Source organism: Leptopilina heterotoma, unplaced genomic scaffold (assembly GCF_015476425.1).
Source record: "Leptopilina heterotoma isolate Lh14 unplaced genomic scaffold, ASM1547642v1 Lhet_42, whole genome shotgun sequence".
In the NCBI taxonomy this organism is placed as follows: domain Eukaryota; kingdom Metazoa; phylum Arthropoda; class Insecta; order Hymenoptera; family Figitidae; genus Leptopilina; species Leptopilina heterotoma.
In genome coordinates this window covers 1,556,956-1,575,615 of record NW_025111078.1, presented here as the reverse complement: position 1 = coordinate 1,575,615, position 18,660 = coordinate 1,556,956, and the positions used below count along the sequence as shown (strand labels likewise).

The window sequence follows — 18,660 nt, the reverse complement described above, 5'->3', positions numbered from 1 at the left end:
AATTTAAGGTCAAAAAGAGAAAAACATTTTTTATTAAAATTTAGAAAAGATACCAAAGTTTAAAAATTGCATGGACAAGAAATCACACTTTTTTGTCCTTTTTTGGAACTAGTGTGATAACTATTTTGATTTTTGTTCTACAGAAAAGTGTCTAAAGGAAAAGTTGTTTGTATTTGCCCAAAATTCAAGGACAAAAAGAGAAAAATATATTTTATTAAAATTTAGAAAAGATACCAATGTTTAAAAATTTAATGGACAAGAAATCACACTTTTTTGCCCCTTTTGGAACTAGTGTGATAACTTTTTTGATTTTTGTTCTACAGAAAAGTGTCTAAAGGAAAAGTTGTTTATTTTTGCCCAAAATTTAAGGACAAAAAGAGAAAAACATTTTTTATTAAAATTTAGAAAAGATACCAATGTTTAAAAATTTCATGGACAAGAAATAACACTTTTTGTCCATTTTATGGGAAAGGTGTGATAACTTTTTTGATTTTTGTTCTACAGGAAAGTGTCTAAAGGAAAAGTTGTTTGTTTTTGCCCAAAATTTAAGGACAAAAAGAGAAAAACATTTTTTATTGAAATTTAGAAAAGATACCAAAGTTTAAACATTTCATGGACAAGAAATAACACTTTTTGTCCATTTTATGGGAAAGGTGTGATAACTTTTTTGATTTTTGTTCAACAGGAAAGTGTCTAAAGGAAAAGTTGTTTGTTTTTGCCCAAAATTTAAGGACAAAAAGAGAAAAATATATTTTATTGAAATTTAGAAAAGATACCAAAGTTTAAAAATTTCATGGACAAGAAATCACACTTTTTTGTCCTTTTTTGGAACTAGAGTAATAACTTTTTTGATTTTTGTTCTACATTAAAGTGTCTAAAGGAAAAGTTGTTTGTTTTTGCCCAAAATTTAAGGACAAAAAGAGAAAAATATATTTTATTGAAATTTAGAAAAGATACCAAAGTTTAAAAATTTCATGGACAAGAAATCACACTTTTTTGTCCTTTTTTGGAACTAGAGTAATAACTTTTTTGATTTTTGTTCTACATTAAAGTGTTTAAAGGAAAAGTTGTTTGCTTTTGCCCAAAATTTAAGGACAAAAAGAGAAAAACATTTTTTATTGAACTTTTGGAAAGATACCAAAGTTTAAAAATTTCATGGACAAGAAATAACACTTTTTTGTCCATTTTATGGGAAATGTGTGATAACTTTTTTGATTTTTGTTCTACAGAAAAGTGTCAAAGGGGAAAGTTGTTTGTATTTGCACAAAATTTAAGGACAAAAAGAGAAAAACAGGTTTTATTGAAATTTAGAAAAGATACTAAAGTTTAAAAATTTCATGGACAAGAAATCACACTTTTTTGTCCTTTTTATGGGAAATGTGTGATAACTTTTTTGATTTTTGTTCTACAGGAAAGTGTCTAAAGGAAAAGTTGTTTGTTTTTGCCCAAAATTTAAGGACAAAAAGAGAAAAACATATTTTATTAAAATTTAGAAAGGATACCAAAGTTTAAATATTTCATGGACAAGAAATAACACTTTTTTGTCCATTTTATGGGAAAAGTGTGATAACTTTTTGGATTTTTGTTGTGCAGAAAAATGTCAAAGGGAGAAGTTGTTTGTATTTGCCTAAAATTTAATGACAAATAGAGAAAAACATTTTTTATTGAAATTTAGTAAAGATACCAAAGTTTAAAAATTTCATGGACAAGAAATCACACTTTTTTTCCTTTTTTGGAACTAGTGTGTTAACTTTTTTGATTTTCGTTCTACAGAAAAGTGTCTAAAGGAAAAGTTGTTTGTATTTGCCCAAAATTCAAGGACAAAAAGAGAAAAATATATTTTTTTAAAATTTAGAAAAGATACCAATGTTTAAAAATTTCATGGACAAGAAATCACACTTTTTTGTCCATTTTATGGGAAAGGTGTGATAACTTTTTTGATTTTTGTTCTACAGGAAAGTGTCTAAAGGAAAAGTTGTTTGTTTTTGCCCAAAATTTAAGGACAAAAAGAGAAAAATATATTTTATTAAAATTTAGAAAAGATACCAATGTTTAAAAATTTCATGGACAAGAAATCACACTTTTTTGTCCATTTTATGGGAAAGGTGTGATTACTTTTTTGATTTTTGTTCTACAGAAAAGTGTCTAAAGGAAAAGTTGTTTGTATTTGCCCAAAATTTAAGGACAGAAAGAGAAAAATATATTTTATTAAAATTTAGAAAAGATACCAATGTTTAAAAATTTCATGGACAAGAAATAACACTTCTTGTCCATTTTATGGGAAAGGTGTGATAACTTTTTTGATTTTTGTTCTACAGGAAAGTGTCTAAAGGAAAAGTTGTTTGTTTTTGCCCAAAATTCAAGGACAAAAAGAGAAAAATATATTTTATTAAAATTTAGAAAAGATACCAATGTTTAAAAATTTCATGGACAAGAAATAACACTTTTTGTCCATTTTATGGGAAAGGTGTGATAACTTTTTTGATTTTTGTTCTACAGGAAAGTGTCTAAAGGAAAAGTTGTTTATTTTTGCCCAAAATTTAAGGACAAAAAGAGAAAAACATTTTTTATTGAAATTTAGAAAAGATACCAATGTTTAAAAATTTCATGGACAAGAAATCACACTTTTTTGTCCATTTTATGGGAAAGGTGTGATAACTTTTTTGATTTTTGTTCTACAGAAAAGTGTCTAAAGGAAAAGTTGTTTGCATTTGCCCAAAATTCAAGGACAAAAAGAGAAAAACAATTTTTATTGAAATTTAGAAAAGATACCAATGTTTAAAAATTTCATGGACAAGAAATCACACTTTTTTGTCCATTTTATGGGAAAGGTGTGATTACTTCTTTGATTTTTGTTCTACACAAAAATGTCTAAAGGAAAAGTTGTTTGTTTTTGCCCAAAATTTAAGGACAAAAAGAGAAAAATATATTTTATTGAAATTTAGAAAAGATACCAAAGTTTAAAAATTTCATGGACAAGAAATCACACTTTTTTGTCCTTTTTTGGAACTAGAGTAATAACTTTTTTGATTTTTGTTCTACATTAAAGTGTCTAAAGGAAAAGTTGTTTGTTTTTGCCCAAAATTTAAGGACAAAAAGAGAAAAATATATTTTATTGAAATTTAGAAAAGATACCAAAGTTTAAAAATTTCATGGACAAGAAATCACACTTTTTTGTCCTTTTTTGGAACTAGAGTAATAACTTTTTTGATTTTTGTTCTACATTAAAGTGTTTAAAGGAAAAGTTGTTTGCTTTTGCCCAAAATTTAAGGACAAAAAGAGAAAAACATTTTTTATTGAACTTTTGGAAAGATACCAAAGTTTAAAAATTTCATGGACAAGAAATAACACTTTTTTGTCCATTTTATGGGAAATGTGTGATAACTTTTTTGATTTTTGTTCTACAGAAAAGTGTCAAAGGGGAAAGTTGTTTGTATTTGCCCAAAATTTAAGGACAAAAAGAGAAAAACAGGTTTTATTGAAATTTAGAAAAGATACCAAAGTTTAAAAATTTCATGGACAAGAAATCACACTTTTTTGCCCCTTTTGGAACTAGTGTGATAACTTTTTTGATTTTTGTTCTACAGAAAAGTGTCTAAAGGAAAAGTTGTTTATTTTTGCCCAAAATTTAAGGACAAAAAGAGAAAAACATTTTTTATTAAAATTTAGAAAAGATACCAATGTTTAAAAATTTCATGGACAAGAAATAACACTTTTTGTCCATTTTATGGGAAAGGTGTGATAACTTTTTTGATTTTTGTTCTACAGGAAAGTGTCTAAAGGAAAAGTTGTTTGTTTTTGCCCAAAATTTAAGGACAATAAGAGAAAAACATTTTTTATTGAAATTTAGAAAAGATACCAAAGTTTAAACATTTCATGGACAAGAAATAACACTTTTTGTCCATTTTATGGGAAAGGTGTGATAACTTTTTTGATTTTTGTTCAACAGGAAAGTGTCTAAAGGAAAAGTTGTTTGTTTTTGCCCAAAATTTAAGGACAAAAAGAGAAAAACATTTTTTATTCAAATTTAGAAAAGATACCAAAGTTTAAATATTTCATGGACAAGAAATAACACTTTTTTGTCCATTTTATGGGAAAAGTGTGATAACTTTTTTGATTTTTGTTGTACAGAAAAATGTTAAAAGGGGAAGTTGTTTGTATTTGCCTAAAAGTTAAGGACAAAAAGAGAAAAACATTTTTTATTGAACTTTTGGAAAGATACCAAAGTTTAAAAATTTCATGGACAAGAAATAACACTTTTTTGTCCATTTTATGAGAAAAGTGTGATAACTTTTTTGATTTTTGTTCTACAGGAAAGTGTCTAAAGGAAAAGTTGTTTCTTTTTGCCCAAAATTTAAGGACAAAAAGAGAAAAACAATTTTTATTGAAATTTAGAAAAGATACCAATGTTTAAAAATTGCATGGACAAGAAATCACACTTTTTTGTCCTTTTTTAGAACTAGTGTGATAACTTTTTTGATTTTTGTTCTACAGAAAAGTGTCTAAAGGAAAAGTTGTTTGTATTTGCCCAAAATTTAAGGACAAAAAGAGAAAAATATATTTTATTAAAATTTAGAAAAGATACCAATGTTTAAAAATTTAATAGACAAGAAATCACACTTTTTTGTCCCTTTTGGAACTAGTGTGATAACTTTTTTGATTTTTGTTCTACAGAAAAGTGTCTAAAGGAAAAGTTGTTTATTTTTGCCCAAAATTTAAGGACAAAAAGAGAAAAACAGGTTTTATTGAAATTTAGAAAATATACCAAAGTTTAAAAATGTCATGGACAAGAAATCACACTTTTTTGTCCTTTTTATGGGAAATGTGTGATAACTTTTTTGATTTTTGTTCTACAGGAAAGTGTCTAAAGGAAAAGTTGTTTGTTTTTGCCCAAAATTTAAGGACAAAAAGAGAAAAACATTTTTTATTGAACTTTTGGAAAGATACCAAAGTTTAAAAATTTCATGGACAAGAAATCACACTTTTTTGTCCTTTTTTGGAACTAGTGTGATAACTTTTTTGATTTTTGTTTTACAGAAAAGTGTCTAAAGGAAAAGTTGTTTGTATTTGCCCAAAATTTAAGGACAAAAAGAGAAAAATATATTTTATTAAAATTTAGAAAAGATACCAATGTTTAAAAATTTAATGGACAAGAAATCACACTTTTTTGTCCCTTTTGGAACTAGTGTGATAACTTTTTTGATTTTTGTTCTACAGAAAAGTGTATAAAGGAAAAGTTGTTTATTTTTGCCCAAAATTTAAGGACAAAAAGTGAAAAACAGGTTTTATTGAAATTTAGAAAAGATACCAAAGTTTAAAAATTTCATGGACAATAAATCACACTTTTTTGTCCTTTTTTGGAACTAGAGTAATAACTTTTTTTATTTTTGTTCTACATTAAAGTGTCTAAAGGAAAAGTTGTTTGCTTTTGCCCAAAATTTAAGGACAAAAAGAGAAAAACATTTTTTATTGAACTTTTGGAAAGATACCAAAGTTTAAAAATTTCATGGACAAGAAATAACACTTTTTTGTCCATTTTATGGGAAATGTGTGATAACTTTTTTGATTTTTGTTCTACAGAAAAGTGTCACAGGGGAAAGTTGTTTGTATTTGCCCAAAATTTAAGGACAAAAAGAGAAAAACATGTTTTATTGAAATTTAGAAAAGATACCAAAGTTTAAAAATTTCATGGACAAGAAATCACACTTTTTTGTCCTTTTTATGGGAAATGTGTTATAACTTTTTTGATTTTTGTTCTACAGGAAAGTGTCTAAAAGAAAAGTTGTTTGTTTTTGCCCCAAATTTAAGGACAAAAAAAAAAATTTATTTTATTGAAATTTAGAAAAGATACCAATGTTTAAAAATTTCATGGACAAGAAGTAACACTTTTTTGTCCATTTTATGGGAAATGTGTGATAACTTTTTTGATTTTTGTTCTACAGGAAAGTGTCTAAAGGAAAAGTTGTTTGTTTTTGCCCAAAATTTAAGGACAAAAAAAGAAAAACATATTTTATTGAAATTTAGAAAGGATACCAAAGTTTAAATATTTCATGGACAAGAAATAACACTTTTTTGTCCATTTTATGGGAAAAGTGTGATAACTTTTTTGATTTTTGTTCTGCAGAAAAATGTCAAAGGGAGAAGTTGTTTGTTTTTGCCCAAAATTCAAGGACAAAAACAGAAAAACATTTTTTATTGAAATTTAGTAAAGATACCAAAGTTTAAAAATTTCATGGACAAGAAATCACACTTTTTTTCCTTTTTTGGAACTAGTGTTTTAACTTTTTTGATTTTTGTTCTACATTAAAGTGTCTAAAGGAAAAGTTGTTTGCTTTTGCCTAAAATTTAAGGACAAAAAGAGAAAAACATTTTTTATTGAACTTTTGGAAAGATACCAAAGTTTAAAAATTTCATGGACAAGAAATAACACTTTTTTGTCCATTTTATGCGAAAAGTGTGATAACTTTTTTGATTTTTGTTCTACAGAAAAGTGTCTAAAGGAAAAGATGTTTGTATTTGCCCAAAATTTAAGGACAAAAAGAGAAAAATATATTTTATTAAAATTTAGAAAAGATACCAATGTTTAAAAATTTCATGGACAAGAAATAACACTTTTTGTCCATTTTATGGGAAAGGTGTGATAACTTTTTTGATTTTTGTTCTACAGGAAAGTGTCTAAAGGAAAAGTTGTTTATTTTTGCCCAAAATTTAAGGACAAAAAGAGAAAAACATTTTTTATTGAAATTTAGAAAAGATACCAATGTTTAAAAATTTCATGGACAAGAAATAACACTTTTTTGTCCATTTTATGGGAAAAGTGTGATAACTTTTTTGATTTTTGTTGTACAGAAAAATGCCAAAGGGGAAAGTTGTTTGTATTTGCCTAAAATTTAAGGACAAATAGAGAAAAACATTTTTCATTGAAATTTAGAAAAGATACCAAAGTTTAAAAATTTCATGGACAAGAAATCAAACTTTTTTGTCCTTTTTTGGAACTAGTGTGATAACTTTTTTGATTTTTGTTCTACAGAAAAGTGTCAAAGGGGAAAATTGTTTGTATTTGCCCAAAATTTAAGGACAAAAAGAGAAAAACATTTTTTATTGAAATTTAGAAAAGATACCAATGTTTAAAAATTTCATGGACAAGAAATCACACTTTTTTGTCCATTTTATGGGAAAGGTGTGATTACTTTTTTGATTTTTGTTCTACAGAAAAGTGTCTAAAGGAAAAGTTGTTTGTATTTGCCCAAAATTTAAGAACAGAAAGAGAAAAACCGATTTTATTAAAATTTAGAAAAGATACCAATGTTTAAAAATTTCATGGACAAGAAATCACACTTTTTTGTCCTTTTTATGGGAAATGTGTGATAACTTTTTTGATTTTTGTTCTACAGGAAAGTGTCTAAAGGAAAAGTTGTTTGTATTTGCCCAAAATTTAAGGACAAAAAAAAAAACATTTTTTATTAAAATTTAGAAAAGATACCAAAGTTTAAAAATTGCATGGACAAAAAATCACACTTTTTTGTCCTTTTTTGGAACTAGTGTGATAACTTTTTTGATGTTTGTTCTACAGAAAAGTGTCTAAAGGAAAAGTTGTTTGTATTTGCCCAAAATTTAAGGACAAAAAGAGAAAAATATATTTTATTAAAATTTAGAAAAGATACCAATGTTTAAAAATTTAATGGACAAGAAATCACACTTTTTTGTCCTTTTTATGGGAAATGTGTGATAACTTTTTTGATTTTTGTTCTACAGGAAAGTGTCTAAAGGAAAAGTTGTTTGTTTTTGCCCAAAATTTAAGGACAAAAAGAGAAAAACATTTTTTATTGAACTCTTGGAAAGATACCAAAGTTTAAAAATTTCATGGACAAGAAATAACACTTTTTTGTCCATTTTATGGGAAAGGTGTGATAACTTTATTGATTTTTGTTCTACAGGAAAGTGTCTAAAGGAAAAGTTGTTTGTTTTTGGCCAAAATTTAAGGACAAAAAGAGAAAAACAATTTTTATTGAAATTTAGAAAAGATACCAATGTTTAAAAATTTCATGGACAAGAAATCACACTTTTTTGTCCATTTTATGGGAAAGGTGTGATTACTTTTTTGATTTTGTTCTACAGAAAAGTGTCTAAAGGAAAAGTTGTTTGTATTTGCCCAAAATTTAAGGACAGAAAGAGAAAAATATATTTTATTAAAATTTAGAAAAGATACCAATGTTTAAAAATTTTATGGACAAGAAATAACACTTCTTGTCCATTTTATGGGAAAGGTGTGATAACTTTTTTGATTTTTGTTCTACAGGAAAGTGTCTAAAGGAAAAGTTGTTTGTTTTTGCCCAAAATTTAAGGTCAAAAAGAGAAAAACCGATTTTATTAAAATTTAGAAAAGATACCAAAGTTTAAAAATTTCATGGACAAGAAATAACACTTTTTTGTCCATTTTATGGGAAAGGTGTGATAACTTTTTTGATTTTTGTTCTACAGAAAAGTGTCTAAAGGAAAAGTTGTTTGCATTTGCCTAAAATTTAAGGACAAAAAGAGAAAAATATATTTTATTGAAATTTAGAAAAGATACCAAAGTTTAAAAATTTCATGGACAAGAAATCAAACTTTTTTGTCCTTTTTTGGAACTAGTGTGATAACTTTTTTGATTTTTGTTCTACAGAAAAGTGTCAAAGGGGAAAATTGTTTGTATTTGCCCAAAATTTAAGGACAAAAAGAGAAAAACATTTTTTATTGAAATTTAGAAAAGATACCAATGTTTAAAAATTTCATGGACAAGAAATCACACTTTTTTGTCCATTTTATGGGAAAGGTGTGATTACTTTTTTGATTTTTGTTCTACAGAAAAGTGTCTAAAGGAAAAGTTGTTTGTATTTGCCCAAAATTTAAGGACAGAAAGAGAAAAATATATTTTATTAAAATTTAGAAAAGATACCAATGTTTAAAAATTTCATGGACAAGAAATAACACTTCTTGTCCATTTTATGGGAAAGGTGTGATAACTTTTTTGATTTTTGTTCTACAGGAAAGTGTCTAAAGGAAAAGTTGTTTGTTTTTGCCCAAAATTTAAGGTCAAAAAGAGAAAAACCGATTTTATTAAAATTTAGAAAAGATACCAAAGTTTAAAAATTTCATGGACAAGAAATAACACTTTTTTGTCCATTTTATGGGAAAAGTGTGATAACTTTTTTGATTTTTGTTGTACAGAAAAATGCCAAAGGGGAAAGTTGTTTGTATTTGCCTAAAATTTAAGGACAAATAGAGAAAAACATTTTTTTTTTGAAATTTAGAAAAGATACCAAAGTTTAAAAATTTCATGGACAAGAAATCTAACTTTTTTGTCCTTTTTTGGAACTAGTGTGATAACTTTTTTGATTTTTGTTCTACAGAAAAGTGTCAAAGGGGAAAATTGTTTGTATTTGCCCAAAATTTAAGGACAAAAAGAGAAAAACAGGTTTTATTGAAATTTAGAAAAGATACCAAAGTTTAAAAATTTCATGGACAAGAAATCACACTTTTTTGTCCTTTTTATGGGAAATGTGTGATAACTTTTTTGATTTTTGTTCTACAGGAAAGTGTCTAAAGGAAAAGTTGTTTGTTTTTGCCCAAAATTTAAGGACAGAAAGAGAAAAACATTTTTTATTGAAATTTAGAAAAGATACCAATGTTTAAAAATTTCATGGACAAGAAATTACACTTTTTTGTCCATTTTATGGGAAAGGTGTGATTACTTTTTTGATTTTTGTTCTACAGAAAAGTGTCTAAAGGAAAAGTTGTTTGTATTTGCCCAAAATTTAAGGACAGAAAGAGAAAAATATATTTTATTAAAATTTAGAAAAGATACCAATGTTTAAAAATTTCATGGACAAGAAATTACACTTTTTTGTCCATTTTATGGGAAAGGTGTGATTACTTTTTTGATTTTTGTTCTACAGAAAAGTGTCTAAAGGAAAAGTTGTTTGTTTTTGCCCAAAATTTAAGGACAGAAAGAGAAAAATATATTTTATTAAAATTTAGAAAAGATACCAATGTTTAAAAATTTCATGGACAAGAAATCAAACTTTTTTGTCCTTTTTTGGAACTAGTGTGATAACTTTTTTGATTTTTGTTCTACAGAAAAGTGTCAAAGGGGAAAATTGTTTGTATTTGCCCAAAATTTAAGGACAAAAAGAGAAAAACATATTTTATTGAAATTTAGAAAAGATACCAAAGTTTAAAAATTTCATGGACAAGAAATCACACTTTTTTGTCCTTTTTTGGAACTAGTTTGATAACTTTTTTGATTTTTGTTTTACAGGAAAGTGTCTAAAGGAAAAGTTGTTTGTTTTTGCCCAAAATTTAAGGACAAAAAGAGAAAAACATTTTTTATTGAAATTTAGAAAAGATACTAATGTTTAAAAATTTAATGGACAAGAAATCACACTTTTTTTTCCATTTTATGGGAAAGGTGTGATTACTTTTTTGATTTTTGTTCTACAGAAAAGTGTCTAAAGGAAAAGTTGTTTGTATTTGCCCAAAATTTAAGGACAGAAAGAGAAAAATATATTTTATTAAAATTTAGAAAAGATACCAATGTTTAAAAATTTCATGGAAAAGAAATAACACTTTTTTGTCCATTTTATGGGAAAAGTGTGATAACTTTTTTGATTTTTGTTGTACAGAAAAATGCCAAAGGGGAAAGTTGTTTGTTTATGCCAAAAATTTAAGGACAAAATGAGAAAAACATATTTTATTAAAATTTAGAAAAGATACCAAAGTTTAAATATTTCATGGAGAAGAAATAACACTTTTTTGTCCTTTTTTGGAACTAGTGTGATAACTTTTTTGATTTTTGTTCTTCAGAAAAGTGTCTAAAGGAAAAGTTGTTTGTTTTTGCCCAAAATTTAAGGACAAAAAGAGAAAAATATATTTTATTGAAATTTAGAAAAGATACCAATGTTTAAAAATTTCATGGACAAAAAAATTTGCCCTACAAATGAAGGGGCTTGTTTACCTCCTGCGTTCTGAGTATATTCAGAAACGTCCAGCGTTTTGATTGGCTATGCTCATAGAGAATTTCCAAAACATTAAATTTTTTGGAAATTCTCTATGAGCATAGCCAATCAAAATGCTGGACGTTTCTGATATACTTAGAACGGAGGAGGTATACAAGCCCCTTGACTCTTTGAATTTTTTGTTTTGCTTTTATGTCTTTTGTTAGAATAAATAGAATAAATATTATTATTTTTATTAAATGACTTGAGGCGCGTAGCCAACTGTCAGAATGGTCAGAACAACAATAGAATTAATATTCTAGATTAGAAAAAATTGTTAAAAAGTCGTCAAAGTTGAGCAGCACTGCATTTTTAAAAAATTTTCGATTCGAGCGCTCCGCTTGTTAACTAGTGGAACTATAATTAGTTTAAAGGGCAAATCACCCCCCACTTTTGGAGTTTACTTTCGACTTCGAGTTCACCTTCTCATCGTTAATTTATGATCATTGCTAGTTTTAAGAATTGTCAATGTTTTTGTTTGAAAACATTGATTTATTTTTTCCTTTTTTTTAAAAAAAAGGCTTTTTAAATGCAAGTGGTGTTATTTTGAAAAAATGGAGGGTAAAGCTGAGAAAAGGGAAATTTCACAAGATCTTGAAGCTGTCTTAGTGCGTGTAAATAAGGATTCTCAATCGACTCAAGATATTCACATAACAAAGAACGAGGTAAGTGTAACATAACCTTCTTTTCCCTGGGAACTTTTAGAAATTATAATAATAATTAAATTAAATAATAATTTCAAGACACCAAGCTAATAATATTTAATAATAAAAATCTTGGAAAATTGACCTCTTAATTTTCGCATTGGTAATGAGAAATTTATCTTACGATAATAAATACCAACGTATCGAGATATTTACGTACAAAAAACCGTTAATTTTTAAGTAAATTTCAAAAATATACTCGAGGTTCTTTATTAACGAACTAAATTTTTATTTTTATCGTGATATTTAGAAAATCTACAAAAACCCGTTTTTTAAAAAGAAATTTCATAAAATTCTAAGCAAACATTTCAGTATTTTCAGAAAATTTCATAAATTCTATTTTGATTTAAATTTTCTAACAAATTTTTCTCTTTTTCCAGTTTACAATTGGTCGAAGCCTTCAATGTGATTTTATATTTAAAAACATAAATATATCCCGTCAACATTGCATCGTAAAATTCACAGCCGATGAACAATGGTCAATAATAAATTGCAGTGGAGTTAATCCAATTTACATAAATAATAAACCCTTGAATAAAGATGAAATTCATAATCTACAAGTTGGTGACATTGTTCATTTGAATCCCGACGAGGATTTTAAATATGTTTTCGCTCTAAATATAAAATCAGGTCCAATAACAAAGAGACCGCGTTTAGAGGAGAAATTATTGGACGACGTTATTAATGAGCAAAAAACATTTATGAATGAACAAGAGGCGAAGAGAAAGGAACTTGAGGATCAATTGCAAATAAAGCAACGTGAGCAAAATTCCCTAAAAGAAGAATTGGAAAGATTGCGAAAGGAGAAGGAAATAACGCAGGAACTTAATAAACAAATTGAAATATTAGAGCAAAAAATTGAGAGTGGCAATGAGGTGGAAAAAGATTTACATGGGAAATATCGAAATCTTCTCGATAGACTTGAGGAGGAGAAGAAATTGTTTGAGGAAAAATTAGCGGATGAAAAGCAAAAATGGGAGGAGGCGCTTAATGCAAGTAAACAGGAGAAAGAAATACTTGAGGTTAATTTAAGGGAGCAGATGGAAGAGTGGAAAGTAAAGCAGGACGAGGAGTGGAAGACAAAATTGAATTCTGTCGTTAATGAGGAGAAAAATGCGCAGGATAAATTGTTAACTGAAAAAAATCTCTTGGAACAAAAACTCAAAGAAATGGAGGAGACTCTGAAACAAAAGGAAATGGCGGTTGCGATTTCCCCACAAAATAGTAATTATTTTTTTAAAATTAAAAATAGAAAAGAAGTAAAAAAAGAAAAACTATTTTTACTATTTTTTTTACAGTTTTTTTATTATTTTTTTTTTATTTTTGTTTTTAATCTATTTTTCTTGTTTTCTTTTCAGTTATCGAAGCTCCGGTCGATCTTCTGGACAACATGATTGTCGTTCAATTAGCGCAGGGCTCGCACAGTGGAACTCCGAATAAATTAAATATCCTCGATACAATTGATTTGACATTAGACACTCCGCGAACATCGTTTGTGGAACAGGCGAATAGGGAGATTTTCAATAAAGTTGAAAATATAATGGATGACCAGCTAACTTGTAGCATTTGTTCGGAATTATTTGTGAAGGCTATGACCACGAATTGTATGCATACGTTTTGCCATCACTGCATTATGATTTGGTTTACGAAAAGTGAGGGATATATCTGTCCAGTGTGTCGAAGAACGATTATTAATATGACGAGGTCATTGGTTATTGACAATTTTATCGAGAAAATGACCGAGAATCTTCCGCCGGACAGCAGGAATCGACGTATGAAATTCGTCAATGAAAGAATAGGTAAACTATTTGCAATATTTTTAAAATTTAAATTTAAAACTGAAACAAAAATACTAGAATATTTTTCTATTTTTTAAAGGAGATTCTCGAGAAAATCAAAGATAAAAAGGAAAATAATAAAGTACTTTTTTCTAGTTTTTCTTTTTTATAAATACAGGCTTCGCACTTATCTACTAAAACCTACTATTTACAACTTTTTTTACGTTATGCTACTATTTGGATACTTTTTTTTAGATTTCAACCACAAAAACCTACTATTTCTGTTTTTTTTAGAATTTACTTTAAATTCGCTAATACTAGAAATCAAAAAACTATTCTCAAAAAGTTATAATCAAATTCTTTAAAACGATTAAATTATTTTTAAAAAAATATATTCGAAGCACAATTATTTTCAATATCTAGTATTTTCATAATATTTCGCAAACGAATTCAATTATTTAAAAAAAAAATTGAAAAAACTCAATTACTTTAATAAATAATAAAATTTCCACAGGAATTCAATTATAATTTAGAAAAGTATTTTCAAAGAAAAATTTCAAAAAAATCAATTATTTAACAAAATTTTTATACAATTCTTCACAATAATTCAATTACTTTCACTAATAATAATATTTTTCATGGAAATTTAATTTTTTAAAAAAAATTAATTATCTTCACGGTTAATAAGATTATTTGCAGGAATTAAATTATTTTCAGAAATTTTTATCAAATTCTACCCAAGAATTCAATTATTTAAAAGAAATTAATAAACTTCCTAATAATTCAATTATAAAAATAATAAAATTCTTCTCAAGAATTTAATTAATTTTTAAAAAATCTAATAAAATTCTTTAAAAGAATTAAATAATTTTTAAAAATTCTAAAAGTATTTAATGATTTTGATAAATAATAAAATTCTTGACAGGAATTCAATTATTTTCAAAAATTCTAATAGAATTCTTTGAAAGAATTCAATTATTTTTTAAAAATTCTAATAAAATTCTTTGGAAGTATTCAATTATTTACAAAAATATTATAATTTTCCACGGGAATTCAATTATTTTCAAATATGTTAATAAAATAAAATTATTATTATATTAAATTATTATTTTAATAAAATTGTTGGAAAGAAATTAATTATTTTAAATACAGTTTTGATTAACTTTTTTTGAAATAATTCAATTATTCTTTCAGATTTTAATAAAATTCTTGTCAAAATTCAATTATTTTCATAAATAACAATATTTATCACAAGAATTCAATTATTTTTAAAATTAATAAATTTCTTCTTGGAAATTCAATTATTTTTAAAAATTCTATTAAATTCGTTGGCAAGAATTTAATTATTTTCATAAATAATAAAATGCTTCTTAGGAATTCAATTATTTTCAAAAAAAATTTAATAAATTGCCACACAGACATTCAATTATTCTCAAAAATTTTAATAGAATTCTTTGTAAAATTTAATTACTTTTAAAAACTATTCAATGATTTTCAATATCAACTATTTTCATAAAATTTCCAAATAAAATTCAAATATTTAAAAACTTTTTTGTAAAAATCTTCGTAAGAATTCAATTCTTTTCATGAATTAATAAAAATGTCTCAGGAATTTAATTATTTAAATTAGAATTTGCATAAAATTAGTCGAAAGAAATAAATTATTTAAAATTTTTTTATAAAATTCTTCGCAAGAATTAAATTGTTTTTATAAATATTAAAATTCTTTCATGAATAATAAAATTCGTTGCGGGAATTCAATTTTTTAGCATCAGGATAAGAAAGAAGTAAATATTTTTTATGAAAATTAGGAAAAAGTCAGGAAAATAAAATATAGAATGGAATTTTTGTCTGTTTTCTAAAGTTTCTTAAAGGAGTTTTTTTATTCGTCAAATTTAATTTTTCGATAGCTACTTCTTTTTAAGTTTGAAAGATACTTTTTTAAAATTAATTATCGAGTGCGAAGTCTGTAAATAAAATAGTCTAATTTAGTAAATAATAAAAAAAAAACATTCAAATTAGTTTTAAGAACAAAAAAATACGTTTAATGAATTCTTTTCTTTCAGCGGTAACGAGGAAAACTCGATATCCAACTTTTCAAAAGTCTCAAAAGAGAAAATAAATAAATAAAATTTGTTATACGCCAAAGAGACAAAAACATTAAACATTAAACATTAAACACTTTGTAAACGGTCAAAGAAATTCAACTCTCTTCTTTTATAAATATATTTAAATACTTTTCCAACCATGTTAAAAAGAAGATACAAAATGTTTATGATTGTCTTCTTTTGTGATTTCATATAGATATATATAAATTATATTTTTTTACTCCAGTACTTCGTAAAATTAAGAATTTAATTCCGAAAATTGATTTTTTTTCTCCCGTATATTTAATAGCTAGGAATAATTTATCTAGATTCGGATTCGGTGTCAAGTTGACAAACTAAAAAATCCCATTGGTTAGAAAAAGACGAATATACGTCTATCCTTTTCTTACCAATGGTATTTTTTGCTTCGTCCACTTACCACCAGGAGCCTTGGCTGGTAATCTATCAAAATCTTAGTTGATCGTAATTTTTTGTTTCATTAATTCGTAATTAAATTTTTCCATAATTAGACAAAGTAGCACTTTTCGTTTTTTATATTTTGGTTTAAACAAAATTTTCGTCTCACTCCTAAAGAGACAATTTATTAAAAATATATATAATTTTTGTAATGTTAAAATTAATTTAAAATTTTAAATATTAAAAATAGAAAAAATAGAAAAAATTTCTCGAACCGACAAAAAGATACTGATTTTCATTTCATCGAAATGTATATATATAAAATTAAGGACAATATTTTCCATAACTTAGAAATGGAAGTTTTGAGAGGTATAGTAAATAAAAAAATGGCAAGAAGAATAATTTGCATTGTTTTTTTTTAATAACTACTTTTTTTACTTTACCTTACAGATTAAAGTGACTTTTATAATTAAGAAGTCTATAGCGAATAAAATAACTTTATACATAGAAAAATTATGACTTGTCGAAAGAGACAAAATCTATTTAGTTTTTAGAAAGAGAGGAAGAGAGGAGAAAGGGAGAAAGAGAATTTATTCAATGGTCCTCGATTACATTATACACAATGAGGAAAATTGAATATTTATAAAGCAATAAATCTATTGCGCGCATCATTCAAAAAAAAAACCAAAAAACTTATAAACGATTATGTACAACTGATTTTCAAAAAAATGGTCTTTGTAATTGAATAAAAAAAAAACAGGAAGGATGCTAATACTTTTAATGTAAGAAGCACGATTTACTCGGCCGATTTTTCCCAAAAATCCATACTCAGTCGAGAAATATCGCCATTCGCGAATGATTCGTCTTCGCTGCTCGACGCCGATGTCTCCTCGGAAATCATCGCCTCACCACCGGCTTCCTGTGGTCTTGGACCAGAACTCGTCTCCTCGACAGACTCGGAATTCGCCGAGGGTGAAACACTACCGGGCCTTCTTCTCAATGGCGTTGAATTAAAAGCCGGCGTCCATGCATTATTCTCATTATTCGACTCACTCACCGAGACACTTTTCGATCGTGTCCGCATTGAGGATGTTGTCTGTCCACGTGGCATTGAGAGTCTCAATGAACTTTGTCTTGAGACGCTATTGCGTCGTGGCGCTGTAGCACGTTCTGCGGACTCGTCCATTGTCACGGTCCATGATATTGAATCGCCCTTCTCGACAATATATTTCACCATTGACGATGACTGGGGACTTTTGCTCCCGGTTATTGTGTGATCAATGTGCTCGGGACCCAGTGAACGTGAGAGTCTCTGCGGTGGTGTTGCCAATTGATTTGCCAAAACATTCACCACTTCGTTTCGTTGTCTCAACCTCCAGAGGAGTTCCTCGTTGCGTTGAGTTAAACGTTTATTGTGCTTCGATGCCTCGTGATAGGAATCAAGTAATACTTCATTCTCGTGTGATATTTGCCTCTCATAAATCTCCTTACTTTGTAATTGTGCTTTTAAATCCTCGCATTTTGCCTCCAGGGACTCGACTCGTTGCTCGAGCATTTGTTTTCCTTCCAATTCTCGCCTACAACAAATAATTTTTTGAGATTAATAACATTAATAATATTAATAACAATAATAATATTAATAATATTAATAATATTCATAATATTGCTCTTTTATTTATTTTCTATTGTAGAATTTGAAAAAACAACAAAAAAATGCAGAAATCGCTTCTTGGTAATCGATACTCTTCTACGGTAAAGAATCTGCATGAGTTAGAAAAGGACAGCGGTATGTTTGCGTTCTTTTCTATCTCATGCGTCTCGTTCGCGAACCTATTGTGCATTGGCCTTAATTTTCCACGTTACGTAACTTCCCACCCCTGCTATTCAGGTTAGAAAAGGACAGAGGTATGTTTGTGTCCTTTTCTATCTCATGCATCTCGTTCGCGAACCTATTGTGCATTGGCCTTAACCTTGTACTTTACGTCACCTTCCCATCCCTGCTATTCAGTCAGCTGTGTTTCGTCTCACTGCGATTGTTTCGCTTCACTTCGCTCACATCGTGAATATAATTCAGGAATATTTTGACAATTATTTAATTATTATTTCATTAAAAGTTTAATTATAGTTAATTAATGATTTGAATGGTAAGTTACATGACTAGTCAGAACAGACTATTTACGTAATTCAGTAATGCAACGAATATGTATTCATTATAACAATGCTGTTTCTGATTCTCAATCTAGTATAGATTTATTTAATTCATCTCTCAAAGAATTCATTCGATTTGTTCACTCTACTTTCCATGGTACATAATTATTTTCTTTCTTATTTCCAATTTTGTAAAGACTTATAATCTACGAAATTGCATTACCTTTGATAGTAAAATTACTGTTTTATTTTGTAGTCCTGTTATTGGTTGTAACCATGAAGAGTCTCTAGTTTTCTTGGTTGTAACTTAATTAAAAAAACATCAGGGTTGCCACAAAAATTTTATTTTGTTTTTTTTACTCAAATTATTAATTTTTAAATAAATTTTTATTATAGAAAATTCTACGAGAATTCAATATTATTTAAATACGAAAATAAATAATTTATTCAATAAATTGAATGTTTCTTAGAATTTAATTTTTACAAAGAAAAT

General features: G+C 26.8%; 2 protein-coding genes across 3 annotated transcripts in view; one reads left to right on the top strand and one right to left on the bottom strand.

The window, feature by feature from the left end:
* The first annotated feature begins 11,475 nt into the window (after positions 1–11,475).
* Positions 11,476–16,703, top strand: LOC122506558 (E3 ubiquitin-protein ligase rnf8-A-like). The gene is made up of 4 exons (XM_043618816.1): positions 11,476–11,698; positions 12,118–12,961; positions 13,096–13,536; positions 15,582–16,703. Exons 1-4 carry the CDS (start codon positions 11,588–11,590, stop codon positions 15,635–15,637), a joined length of 1,452 nt encoding a protein of 483 aa, XP_043474751.1. The 5' UTR covers positions 11,476–11,587; the 3' UTR covers positions 15,638–16,703.
* The window catches only part of LOC122506557, a 66,514-nt gene continuing 64,272 nt past the window's right edge, over positions 16,419–18,660 (bottom strand). For both annotated transcript variants that reach the window (XM_043618814.1, XM_043618815.1), the window contains one exon: positions 16,419–17,596. In XM_043618814.1, coding sequence (XP_043474749.1) covers positions 16,816–17,596 — 781 coding nt within the window. In that variant the 3' untranslated portion in view covers positions 16,419–16,815. The remainder of the gene's footprint in view (positions 17,597–18,660) is intronic.

Excerpts from the sequence above, each read along its gene's own strand:
- LOC122506558 (XM_043618816.1), top strand. The coding sequence starts at position 11,588 with ATGGAGGGTAAAGCTGAGAAAAGGGAAATTTCACAAGATCTTGAAGCT. Across the intron at positions 12,962-13,095 it reads TGCGATTTCCCCACAAAATA|TTATCGAAGCTCCGGTCGAT; the intron begins GTAATTATTTTT and ends TTTTCTTTTCAG. Across the intron at positions 13,537-15,581 it reads ATTCGTCAATGAAAGAATAG|CGGTAACGAGGAAAACTCGA; the intron begins GTAAACTATTTG and ends CTTTTCTTTCAG.